This window comes from Saccopteryx leptura, chromosome 2, assembly GCF_036850995.1.
Source record: "Saccopteryx leptura isolate mSacLep1 chromosome 2, mSacLep1_pri_phased_curated, whole genome shotgun sequence".
Lineage (NCBI taxonomy): Eukaryota > Metazoa > Chordata > Mammalia > Chiroptera > Emballonuridae > Saccopteryx > Saccopteryx leptura.
This window is the reverse complement of record NC_089504.1, coordinates 59,680,155-59,693,557: the sequence shown is the minus strand read 5'-3', so window position 1 is coordinate 59,693,557 and position 13,403 is coordinate 59,680,155. Positions and strand designations below refer to the sequence as shown.

The following is a 13,403-nucleotide window of genomic DNA, read 5'->3' as shown; positions in this document are numbered from 1 at the left end:
TTAATGAATGCAAAAGGCAGATATGAAATAACAAAAAACAAAATAAAAAACAACCTTTCTAGGCACCAAAAAAAAAGATAAAGCTAATTTTTTTCCTTGAAAATAAAATTTGTGATACTCATTGACTCCTTGTGACTAAACCAGCTGTGCCTTAATAACTTGCGACCAGAGAGAACTGGGCAGATGCTCAAATGCCAGTCTTCCTCTGCAAGTTCCAGAATGGCCTCAATCACTTCAAAAGAAAAGCTATTAATAATTCCAGCAGTGAGCATGAAAGCATTTGACCAACACAGTGGGCAGCTATAACGGTTGATTTTGTGTTATTTCTCCAAGTGTTAGTTAAAAATAAAAAAGCCACATCCCTTTCCAGGGTTTGACATCTTGCCTACCTTTGAGGACATGATGTTCTTAACCTCCTCGTCTGCGGCACAGTGGGTCCCCGTGAGGTCTGGGTTGCTGCTGCTCATCACCCGGGCCTGTAGCAGCTTTGAACTCACAGCAGCAGCAGACGTGCGTCCATATGTGTGGTAGCGAGGGTCAGGGAGGGCAGTGGAGCCACCTGCTCCCCATCAGGTATGGACATGTCAATAGAAGAGAGGTCAGAGTCACTTACTGGCTTAGAAGGAACTGAAGAAGGATGGGGTAGATAGTAGAATGAAAACCTACTAGATTAGGACTTGGAATTAGGGTTTTATTGTCAAATGCCTAGGGGAGGCCAGAAGGCAATAATCTGGGGTAAGTGGATAGAGTGTAAGGCAGTAGGTAGTGGTGACAACTGTGGTAAACCTGAAACCGAGGCCTCATCCAAAGGAGGGGCTGCTACTCAGCGCCAGCCTATGACTGCCCTGGGGAAACAGCCCTCGGGTTGACAGAGCTTCCGATTTCTCAAGACAAGCTAGAAATGTGGATGTTGTTTGTTTGTTTGTTTATTTATTTATTTATTTGTATTTTTCTGAAGCTGGAAACGGGGAGAGACAGTCAGACAGACTCCCGCATGCGCCCGACCGGGATCCACCCGGCACGCCCACCAGGGGCGATGCTCTGCCCACCAGGGGGCGATGCTCTGCCCCTCCAGGGCGTCGCTCTGTTGCAACCAGAGCCACTCTAGCACCTGGGGCAGAGGCCAAGGAGCCATCCCCAGCGCCGGGGCCATCCTTGCTCCAATGGAGCCTCGGCTGCGGGAGGGGAAGAGAGAGACAGAGAAGAAGGAGAGGGGGAGGGGTGGAGAAGCAGATGGGCACTTCTCCTGTGTGCCCTGGCCGGGAATCAAACCCGGGACTTCTGCACGCCAGGCCGATGCTCTACCACTGAGCCAACCGGCCAGGGCTGTTTATTTATTAATAGTTAAACAATGACAGCTTTAAAAGGGATTCAGTTGGGTTTTCTGATTTCAGAACCCAAGTAATCATCTGAACCTTATGAGGATGAGTATATACTATACACGGAAGTCCTCAGGTTACGACACAGTTCCATTCCTATGACAGTGATGTAACTCGAATTTTGGTGTAGGTCGAAACACACCCTAGCTAACACAAACAACACTGGCACTTTTTTTTCTTTTACGTTCCTTTATTATTATTATTATTGATTTTAATTTATTGTGTTTACATAGATTCAAGTATCCCACTGACTACATCCCCCCACCCCGTGTTCCCCTCAACATCTCCCTTGCCCCCTCCCCCCAACGCCCTCCCCTCTTCCCTCCAGGATTTGCTGTCCTGCTCTCTATAACGCTGTGTTATGTATGTATAATTTTCCCTTCTCTGATCTCATCCTCTCATCCCCTTTCCCTCTGTCCGCTTTCCCTCTGGTCCTTTTGATCCTACCTCTGTCTCTATTCCGTTTCTCAGTTCACATTGTTTATTGGATTCCTTAAATGAGTGAGGTCATATGATATTTTTCTTTCTCTGCCTGGTTTATTTCACTTAACATAATAGTTTCCAGGTCCATCCATGTTGTTGCAAAAGGTAAGATTTCCTTCTTTTTCATGGCCATGTAGTATTCCATTGAGAACACTGGCACTTTAAACGGTCCAAAATGGCATAGGTAAGCACAACGGGGGATGCCGACTCCCTCACTCACACACGTCATTACTGTGTATTCTTCTGCCACGTGCAACCAAACTAGTTTGCCCATGTGTTTACTAAGTACAATGCTAATGGAATAAGCTGAAACACTCATGTCTCAATTTTTTAAAGATTTTATGGGAGTGATCATCATAAACTCAAAACGTTGTATGTTGAGACTGTGGTAACCTGAGGATCCCCTGTATCAATGTTTTTCCCATTTAGGTATTTACTCTAGCCTGACCTGTAGTGGCGCAGTGGATAAAGTGTTGTCCTAAAATGCTGAGGTTGCCGGTTCAAAACCCCAGGCTTCCTGCTCTTCCCCCTTCTCTCTCTCTCTCTCTCTCTCTCTCCTCTCTAAAATCAATAAATAAAATGTTTTAAAAAATAATTTATTTAGTCTTCAAAGTGATTATGTGAGTTGATGACATATTACCAGTATTTTTAAAAACTCAATTGAAATTGCAAGTTTACCTGAAACGAGGCTGCATGGGTTAATAAAAATGCCAAGTTTCTTCATTAGGGCCTGGGACTCTGTGAACTTGTTGATGCTACCTTTTATACCATGCTGACCACAAGTTCTATTTATGTAATTATCACCTATGTAAATAATTAAGAGTGGAGAAATTATTATTTTAAAAGTTTAATTTGGGGAAAATGAGAAAGGGATTTAATTTTTCATAATGAAAAATTTAGCCACCACTGCTTATCACTACTATCAAACATATATTATTTTCCTTGTCATTATTTTATATTTTATATAAGAGATCCTAATCGAATCAGAAGTTACCAACTGGGTAAAAATCCGTGAAAGATCATCAAGCAGGCAGAAAAAATAAGTGCTTAGAGTATTTAAAAAGGGATGAAGACAGGAAGAAAGCAATTTTAATATTAAATTTAAATTTTAATATTCCTGTCATTTTTGTGTCACTCTGAAACATAACGTTTCATTTTCATGCTTTTCATTTTATCTGGAACGATACAGCAGCAGGGCGGGGCGCGGTGCCCAGCCCCCCAGGCCCCGCCTCCAGGCAGCGCTACCTGACTTGGGCAAGTCCTTCTGCACCTCCGGCAGGCGGAAGACGTAGTGCACGTAGGAGGCCAGCAGGCAGTTCCTCCCGTGCTGGTCTTTGCTCAGGTCCTTGCTGTTGTGCAGGCTGTTGGCAATGGCCACCACAGACTCGAAGGCAAACTGGGAGAAGTTGGCTGAAAAACCAGGATAAAAATGGGCAGCTTCACAGTTGGTCCTTAATGAACAAAGGGTAAAATGTTCTCCAAGGCAGTGACAGGGAGCCTTGACCACTGACCGAGAGACCCAGGCTGGTTAAGATCGTGGCGTGGGGCAGAGCTCTGGCATGGGCTCTGCTTACTGACAACGACTTCACATTTCCTCCCTTTCTTTCCTCCTCCCACCAGCACTGTTTTTTCACGACAAGGACACGAGACTGTCCAGGCCCCTCAGGCCCCTCTGCAGACCCACTTGCTAGAATCTACATTTTAACAAGATGCCCAGGTGACTCTTGTGTACACTATGGTTTGAGATGCACTGTTGAATCTTGGGGTACAGATTAATCTAAAACTGTGTGTGCATGATGTCATTCCTTACAGTGGCCTTTGTTGATTTACCATATCCACTTTCTTAATCTGGAGCTCCAGCCCTCCACAGTTTAGCTACACTCCTACGTATCCAACCTTGGACCCTTTTCTGCTCAAATTCAACTTCTCTTACAATGAGGCACTAATTGTTTTATCCCCATCACATGTCTTTCCTTTCTCATCTTTGCAATTTTGCTGATGCTGTTGTCCTCAGCTTAAAAGCTCTCCTTGTTCCCACCTGCAAAACCATACCAACCTTCAAGGCTTAGCACAATCCCATCTTTCCACAAAGCCTCTGATACCACGCAGGACAGGTCTTGAGTGATACTAAATCACTAGGTCCTGTGCTGTTTTCAGTGGCAAATCCTGTCTTTCTGAGCAGGCTGGAAGCCCTTCCAGGGCAAAATGATTTTCTCAGACTTTCTTGTCTCTCACTGTGCCTTCCATCGTGCCCGACATAGACAGGTCTGAGTAAATGCTTGTATTCTGTTTGCCTCTACTCATTCTGCCTATCGCGACACCCTGTTGTGCCCACATGACAAGGCGGCAACTTGCTGTGAAGAAGAGGCTCAGAATACGTGAATGAACATCTGTCTGGTACACAAGTCTGTGTTAGATAGCTGAAATACACAAAACAGTGTGCCACCTGTATGGGGGCATAGAAAGAAACCTGGGGAGGGTGGAGGTCACTGCTCTGTAGGAACCTAGCTGGAGAGGTGACAGCTACCTGTATGGAACGTAGCCTACAACATAGGGTGTCTTATCTGTGGAACCATAAAAGATATATCCCAGGTTGGGGGGCAAACCAAGGGATTAAGAAGACATGCCCTGGCTTAGCAGTTTAGTAAGCTTCCCCGCCTGCTCCAGTGCAGCCATATTCCATAGCCCCGCTGTGCTCTGTACTTCTTTCCTCACACTCTCAGCTTTGCTGGTTCTGTGCTTTTGCCACTCTCATTCCACTGTCTCCTTTTTCGGCTGCTTCTCTTTGCTCCTCCTTCAAGGTCATCTCACACACCGTTTTCTTCCTAGGGGCCTCCTTCACCCACTCAGATGTTTTAACGCCTCCTCTCTCCCCCCAATAGTTAGCTATGTCCTTTTGAGGATTCTTGTCCTGTGCTGCTGCTCTCCACTATATTGTAAGTCCTCTGAGGTCAGTTATGCTCTCAGTTATTACTGCGAAGCCTACTACAATTAGCACAGTACTGGGAGCACGGGTGGTACCCAAAAGACATTGCTGGACTAGTTAGCACCGGGATAGTACAAACCTGCTGAACACAGTGTCAGACAAAGACGCCCTACAGCAGCCGGTCTGGCTCCGCCCAGCCCCGCAGGCCCCCTACCTGTCTGGCCGGCAATGACCATGGGCTGCACAGACAGCTGGAAGAGCTTGTCCAGCACCAGGTGCAGGAACAGCACGAGGGGCTCCAGGCGGGAGGAGTTGAGGCAGATGATGCTGAGCTTCAGCTCATGCTCCAGCGTTGTCTCACTGATTTTCTGATCCAGCACGCGGATGGGGAAGGTCACCTGGCTCTCCAGGGAGTGGCAGAGAGTGAAGAACTTCTCCAGGTGGTTGTCCTGGGGAGGCAGACAGCAGGTCTCATGGGTCTCACCCCATCAGGGTTCACCAGTGGATTCACAAATACAGTCAAATAGCTCCTCATAGGCAGAACTGCTTATCCTGTGTTTTAGACCAGACGTTCTCAGACACAGATGTTTCAGACCAAGGTTATGAACTACTTCGTAGAGTGATGTGCATAGAAAAAACCTCTCAATAATTATTAACTGGAGAAGAAAATATTTGGGCTCTCACATATTCTGTAACTAAAGGCAAACACACCAGGTAAACCTACACAGTCAAAATGAGGTCTGTGTAGGTGCAAATCTCACGTAGTGGCAGGAAAAGGAGGGAATGTAGAAGAGGGGATAGGGCCGGTGAAATGGCAGCATTCCAGAGGGAAATGAGAGATTTCAAAAGAAGTCTCCCCACACAATTTCTCAGCCAGCAGTGCAGGGACTGGTTCCCTTCATTTAGGGGTTCAACCTTTCTGTAAAGTCTTTCCATTTAAACAAAAATTAAACCTGAACAGGCTTGTAAGTCCCCATGAAGAACTAAAGGTTATTCTTGTTTTATCCAGGCACACAGAATTTCATCGGTCTTGTACTAGATAGACTGTCTTTAGAAGGCTCTCTCTCGGCTGCACAGCCCTCTGCACTGTCAGCCTCCCACTCCGATGTGGAGTGGGCCCGGATGCTCCTCACCTGGGTGTGCACAGAAGACACGGCTTGCACTTCAATGTTAAATACGCCCTTATGTCCTTCAGCCCACTTAATGGGAGGGTTCTGTAAAGGGACTTTCTGTGTTAAAGAAAAAACAACAACAACAATTAGCAATTCAACCCAGAGAGAAACCATTTATTTGACTCTAAATGACAGGGTTATACAAATGTGAAACTCCCAGGAAAAATATTGTATTTTTCGCTCCATAAGACACACCTGACCATAAGACACCCCTAGGGTTTTAAGGAGGAAAATAAGAAAAAAATATTCTGAACCAAATGGTGTGTTAAAATATTTAATAAAACACTGTATTTTTTAACTCCATAAGACGCACGGGCATTTTCCCCTCCACTTTTGGAGGAAAAAAGTGTGTTTTATGGAGCAAAAAATACGGTAATAGAACTGTTCTTGGAGTCAGAAGCCCTGGGTTCAAGTTCAGTTCTGCACTAGACTAATTACTTTTACTTTGTTTTCTAATGCTGAAAGGAGGGGTTTGAACCAAGGGGTCTGTCTTTAAGTTCCCATCCAGTATTGGTAAATCCTTGATTCTAGGAGTTGAAATAAAGTAAGATGTCAGTGATTTCCCCATTAATCAGGAATGTCAGGACAAAGCGCAGAGTATCTTTACACTACATAAAATATTAATGCTTTTGAGTGCCTGAAATTATTTTCCCTTTTATTTTTTATTATTTTTTTATGTGAGCATTTCTTCTTTTTTTTTAATTTTATTCATTTATTTTTATTATTAGAGAGAGAGGAGAGAGAGAGAGAGAAAGAGAGAGAGAGAGAGAGAACAGAGGAGGAGCAGGAAGCATCAATTCCCATATGTGCCCTGACCAGACAAGCCCAGGGTTTCGAACCGGCGACCTCAGGGTTCTAGGTTGACACTTTATTCACTGCGTCACCACAGGTCAGGCTATTTTCCCTTTTAACAAAATGTTTTCAAGTAGCTGTCCTACTAGACTCCTGCTTTAATTACTTCAAATGACTCGTTTATACCATTTATGTATCAATAGCTCTGTAGCCCTAAGCGGACATTTCTTGCCTTAAATTCCTAGGGAATTATCTTTCTCTAGAGACATCAGACAGTGTGGGTGAGGAGGGCCTAGTGTGATATAGTCAGATGAGTGTGGATTTTGCATCTCTTGCATTTTAACGGAAGGAAGCATGTTGTATTTGCAAGGGTAGAATGTGTGGAGAGGGTGGGTACTTTGGGAAATATCTAAGACAGAATCACAAACTGGGTTCAAAGCTGAATCCAGCTCACAGATTAGTTCTGTTTGGCTTTTTTGAATTAGTTGCCAACATTTAAAATTCAGAAAATTTCACAGGAAAGCCTATGTTTCTAAGTGCTTTTGAGAACTGGAAGACATGAATGAAGACATGGGCTTGCAGCCCGGAATGGCGCTGATCTGTAGGCAGCAGAGCAGATGTGACCTTCAGTGTGCAGTCTGCGGCACGAGCAAATCCAACAGGTCTTGGCACTCCTTATTAATGAGTGCCAGTTCCTGGTGACACTGTATTCCGCCATCTATGACTCTAAGCAGCACTGTCCACTAAGAAATATATTGTGAGCCACCTGTCACATAAAGTTTTCTAGTAGCCACATCTGAAAAATTAAAAAGAAACATGTGATAATAATTTTAATACTATGTTTCATTTAACACAGTATAGCCTAAAGATTACTGTTTCTTTTTCTTTCTTTTTTTATTAAGTGAGAGGCAGGGAGGCAGAGACAGACTCCCCTATGTACCCTGACCAGGATCCAGGATCCACCTGGAAAGCCCCCTACCAGGCAATGCTCTGCCTCTCTGGGCTGCTGCTCTGTTGCTAGGCAACTGAGCTATTTTAGCACCTGAGGTGAGGTCATGGAGCCATCCTCAGATGGTCACTTCTCCTGTGTGCCCGGACCAAGAATCAAACCTGGAACTTCCACATGCTGGGCCTACGCTCTACTGCAGAGCCAACTGGTCAGGGACCAAAGATTACTGTTTCAATATGTCATCAATATGAACATAATGAATGAGATACTTTACATTCTTTTTTTCCTACTAAGCTTTTGAAACCAGGTTTGTGTTTTATATCTATACAGCACATCCCAGTTTAGACAGCCACATTTTAATAGCCACACATGACCAGTGGCAAATGTATTGGACAGTATAGGTCTAAAGGATACTAGGAGAGGTTGAGGGTATACTTATCAAGATACCTTACTTAGGGCAAGAAATAAAAAGGAAATAATATTTACTTAGACATAGAGTTTGTCACTTGATATGCATTATTTCATTTAACATCCCTAGCAACCTTATAGGCAGGTACGGGCTAAGTTTAATCTTTGAGATGCGGAGAAAGTAAGCAATTCACCCATGTTCACACAACCAGGGAGTGGCAGAATCTGCAGTTTGGGTCAAGATTCGTGTTTCTAAGACCCAGGTTTGTGCTGCGGCATTAAGGAGATAATTGAGGGTTCTAGGAAACCAGAGTGTGCATGATGGAAAGGTGGTTTAGCAGGCATCCGAAGGGACATGTGTCCAAATCAGAAAGAGTAATCTGAGAACATCTGCAAATAAACTCAGGTTGGTCTCCAGTGCCTCTCAGAACAGCAACTTTGATCTAGAGCAGGTACATGACTGTGGCCCAGGGCAAAGAAAGAAGAAAAGGAAAGAAGAGAAAAATGGAATAGCCTGGGGATGGAAATGAGTAATCCAAGTAGGAAAGAAAATTGACCATTAAAATTGGAACTAAATTAAAGTTCCTGGGAAATTTTTTAACTTTAAAATTATAAAACAAACAAATAAACAAAAAACCAGTCCAAAAGAGATGAATAGGATCTATAGATTAAAAGTATTTTTTTTAAAAAAAGATTTTATTTATTTAATTTAGAGAAAAGAGAGAGAGAGAAGGGGGGGAGGAGCAAGAAGCATCAAATCCCATATGTGCCTTGACCAGGCAAGCCCAGGGTTTCAAACCAGCGACCTGAGTCTAGGTCGTCACTTTATTCACTGCACCACCACAGGTCAGGCATAGAAGAGTCTTAAAAGACAAATAACCAATAACAATGTATGGACCTTATTGGATCCTGATTCAAATAAACAGCTGAAAATTGGAAACATGACATTAATGAGATAATTGAAAATCTGGTCACTAACTGAATATTTGAAGAGATTCAGGAATTATTAATTTTTAAGGTATAATATTGGTATTGTGATGGTTAAAAAAAGAACCCTTATCTTTGAAGAAACATACTGAAATATGTATACATAAAATGCTATGATGTCTGGGATTTTCTTCAAAATACTATTGAAATAAACCGACGACACCAACCAAACTGTTTGTGCTGGCGTGGTCAGAATAGAGAATTCCCTGGGCTTCTTCTCAATGGGTTCCCTGCGGAGAGGCAGTGCAGGAAACAGGAGGAGGGAAAGACTACTAATATTTGCAAAAGAATAAAAAAAAACCCCGCTATCTATCCTATCTATCCAGGGATAGTGACAATTGACCCAGACGAGAAACTGATGGAATGTAGCCTGGCAACCTTTTATAAGAATCCATGCAGAGGCCCTGGCCGGTTGGCTCAGCGGTAGAACGTCGGCCTAGCGTGCGGAGGACCCGGGTTGGATTCCCGGCCAGGGCACACAGGAGAGGCGCCCATTTGCTTCTCCACCCCTCCGCCATGCTTTCCTCTCTGTCTCTCTCTTCCCCTCCCACAGCCAAGGCTCCATTGGAGCAAAGATGGCCCGGGCGCTGGGGATGGCTCTGTGGCCTCTGCCTCAGGCTCTGGAGTGGCTCTGGTCGCAATATGGCGACGCCCAGAATGGGCAGAGCATCGCCCCCTGGTGGGCAGAGCGCCGCCCCATGGTGGGCGTGTTGGGTGGATCCCGGTCGGGCGCATGCGGGAGTCTGTCTGACTGTCTCTCCCCGTTTCCAGCTTCAGAAAAATGAAAAAAAAAAAAAAAAAAGAATCCATGCAGAGAACAGCTGTTATCACAAGTGGGCTCTAATTGCCTCTGCTTTCATAATACATTATTCTGTGAATCTCTTTTCGTAGATAATGCAGGGTAATTCTGCCTGTGGGGCAGGCTGCATTTACTAAATGTTCTGAATTGGTGAAGTGTAAATGAAAGAGTTTTCATGGCTAGTTGTTTTTCCCATCCTATCAGAACCATGTGTTTTCAGTAAACACCCTGTGCTGACAGAAGACTGTTCACAAAAACATGCTGAGCATCCTTGACCCTGTTTATGGGACTGGAAAGTGGATCTGGGAAGGCAGTTCAAGACCATGGCTGGACAAGAAGTAGCTGATGGTCAGCTTGCTGGTTACCTCTGCAGAATGCATGGAGTAGTTGGGTGGCAACTTTTCCAAGGCAACTGGGAGACAGTAGGATCCAGTTTGAAGACGTTCATTCAAGAGAATTGGCAGCCACTGAAACAGATGATGTAAAAAACAAAGTGGAATTTATTACTACATATAATTCTGGCAGTTTATCTTGCTCATAATAATCAAGTGCAACTAAACTATGATTAGATATTGACTAGGACTCTTTTTGGCAATAATTTCTGAAAAGTTCTTTGCATGTTATATTCCCTGAGAGCTCCTGAGATGGTAATATCTATGATTTACTGCTTTCAGAGCCAAAGTAGTAGCATTTTCTTTAAAATCCATGTTTGTGTTAACTTCTATATATATTTTTAAAGAAATAGTTTTTTTTTTATCCTTGGAGAAATAAAAAAGAGCTAGTTTTATACAGGGTTGGGCAAAGTAGGTTTACAGTTGTAGGTATGTGAAACAGAATTTATTCTTGCATAAATATTTTTTATTTTTATTTATTTTTAATTTTTTTTTTTGTATTTTTCTGAAGCTGGAAACAGGGAGAGACAGTCAGACAAACTCCCGCATGCGCTCAACCGGGATCCACCCGGCACGCCTACCAGGGGCGAAGCTCTGCCCACCAGGGGGCGATGCTCTGCCCCTCCAGGGCGTTGCTCTGCCGCGACCAGAGCCACTCTAGCGCCTGGGGCAGAGGCCAAGGAGCCATCCCCAGCGCCCGGGCCATCTTTGCTCCAATGGAGCCTCGGCTGCGGGAGGGGAAGAGAGAGATAGAGAGGAAGGAGGGGGGGGTGGAGAAGCAAATGGGCGCTTCTCCTATGTGCTCTGGCCGGGAATCGAACCCGGGTCCCCCGCACGCCAGGCCGACGCTCTACCGCTGAGTCAACTGGCCAGGGCTAAATATTTATTAATTATTGTATTATTTTTCCATATGAGCAACTGTAAGCCTATTTTTGTTGATTCTTTTTTTTATCATTATTCATTTTTAGGGGGGGAGGAGAGAGAGAGAGAGAGAGAAGGGGGAGGAGCAGGAAGCATCAACTCCCCATATGTGCCTTGACCAGGCAAGCCAGGGTTTTGAACCAGCAACCTCAGTGTTTCCAGGTTGACGCTTTATCCACTGCGCCACCACAGGTCAGGCTTGTCGATTCTGTATGTAAAGCATATTTAGAAAATTTGGCCCTGGCCGGATAGCTTGGTTTGTTAGAGCATCACCCCAAAGCTCAGGGCTTGCCGGTTTGATCCCCAGTCAGGGCACATACAGAAACAACTCGATATTCCTGTCTCTCTCTCTCTCTCTCTCTCTTCCTTTCTCACTGAAATCAACAAATAAAAATTTTAAAAAAGAAAGAAAATTTGGAAATAAATATTGCAATGCTTTAAGAATTTTTAAATTTACTATTGCTTATTCTAAATGCATTGTAAACAACTATATAATTATATATATATATCTCCCAATGGCACATTTTTGTATTAAAAGAACCTCTGCAATTTAAAAAATAATGATACATTCAAATGATAGATATAGAGACATACAAACTTTGGGAATGGACACTAAAACTATAAATACAACAATACAATATACCCAGTACTTCAGTGGCCAATGCTTAACAGATCTTGAAATATCACTGAATTAATAGGTTTTATTTCTAAATTTTTTTAACTTAAAATTATTGAAATCTTTTTTTTATTTGGTACATTTTACATACAATATTGTATTAGTTTTGGGTATATATCCTAGGAAGTAGATATTATATAACTTACTAAATGATCAACTGAATAAATCTTGTACTCAAGGGACTCATATGACTTGTACTCATAGTCATAGTACTATTCTATAACAAATGTGTACTTCCTAATCCCTTTACCTTTCTCACTCATCCCCCACCCCGTCCATCTGGCAAGTGTCACATGTTCTCTGTATCTATGAATCTGTTTCAGTTCTGCTTATTCTTGTATTTTGGTTTTTAGATTCAATTGTTGATAGATATATATTTATTGCCCATTTTATTGTTCATATTTTTTTTTATCACTTTTTCATCTTCTTCTTAAGACCCTTTAACATTTCTGTAATACTGGTTTGGTGGTGATGAACTCCTCTAGCTTTTTCTCGTCTGGGAAGATCTTTATCGGTCCTTTGATTCTAAATGATAGCTTTGCTGGGTAATCTTGGTTGTAGGTCCTTGCTTTTTATCACTTTGAGTATTTCTTGCCAATCACTTCTGGCCTGCAAACCTGCAAAGTTTCTGTTAAGAAATCAGAAGACAGTCTTATGGGAGCTCCTTTGTAGCTAACTAACTGCTTTTCTCTTGCTGCTTTTAAGATTCTCTTTGTCTTTAACAATGGAAATATTCTTCATTTCAGTTAGAGAATCCTTTGTTTCTGTTTTTTTTTTATGGTTTCCATGTCCTTTTGTATGCTGTTGCTGTTCTCCTAAGTTCCTTGAGCTCCCTTATAACCAGTGTTTTGAACTCTGCATCTAGTAGATGGCTTGTTTCCATTTTGTTTAGTTCTTTTTTCTGGAGTTTTGTTCTGTTCTTTCATTTGGGGCATGTTTCTTTGTCTCCTCATTTTGGCAGCCTCTCGGTGTTTGTTTCTGTGTATTAGGGAGAGCTGCTGCGTCTTCCAGGCTGGTATAGTGGTGTTACGTAGTAGGTGTTCTGTAGGGTGCAATGGTACACCTCCCCCCCTTCCCCCAAGCCGTGTACTCCAGGTGTCTTACCCCAGTCTCCCTGTGTGAGACGTGCATACCTTCCTTGATTGCTGTTAGCATACCAGTAAGAGGGATTTACACCCAGGCCGACTGGCTGCAAGTACTGGCAGCAGCCACCGACTACCAACCTCTGACCACTGTGGAGGCTCAGCTGTGCAGGGGTCCACGCCACAGAGCAGGACTTACTTCAGCAGGGCTCTGGTGCCTGCTGAGCCTGCCCCTTGAGTGTGCTGCTTAAGGGGGTGGTTGGGTGGTGCTGCAGTTGTCCACTGGGTGCACTGGCTCTGGGGCCTCCTGGGAGGCACAGAACAAGGTTAGTCACTGCCTGTGTTCTGCCCTGGGACACCTGGTGTAAGTTACGAGTGATCTACAGATGGCTGCTGCTTGTGCTGGGCGTGGAGGTGTCCAGGAGAGGCCAAGCTGC

The 13,403-nt window shown here is 43.7% G+C and overlaps 1 protein-coding gene across 3 annotated transcripts in view; it reads right to left on the bottom strand.

Annotated features, from left to right (window-relative positions):
• The window catches only part of DOCK8 (dedicator of cytokinesis 8), a 246,704-nt gene that overhangs the window by 79,848 nt on the left and 153,453 nt on the right, over positions 1-13,403 (bottom strand). For all 3 annotated transcript variants that reach the window (XM_066368042.1, XM_066368043.1, XM_066368044.1), the window contains 5 exons: positions 10,261-10,362; positions 5,922-6,017; positions 5,003-5,237; positions 3,108-3,272; positions 390-559 (listed from right to left, as the gene is read on the bottom strand). In XM_066368042.1, the coding sequence (XP_066224139.1) occupies positions 390-559; positions 3,108-3,272; positions 5,003-5,237; positions 5,922-6,017; positions 10,261-10,362 (768 nt within the window). The remainder of the gene's footprint in view (positions 1-389; positions 560-3,107; positions 3,273-5,002; positions 5,238-5,921; positions 6,018-10,260; positions 10,363-13,403) is intronic.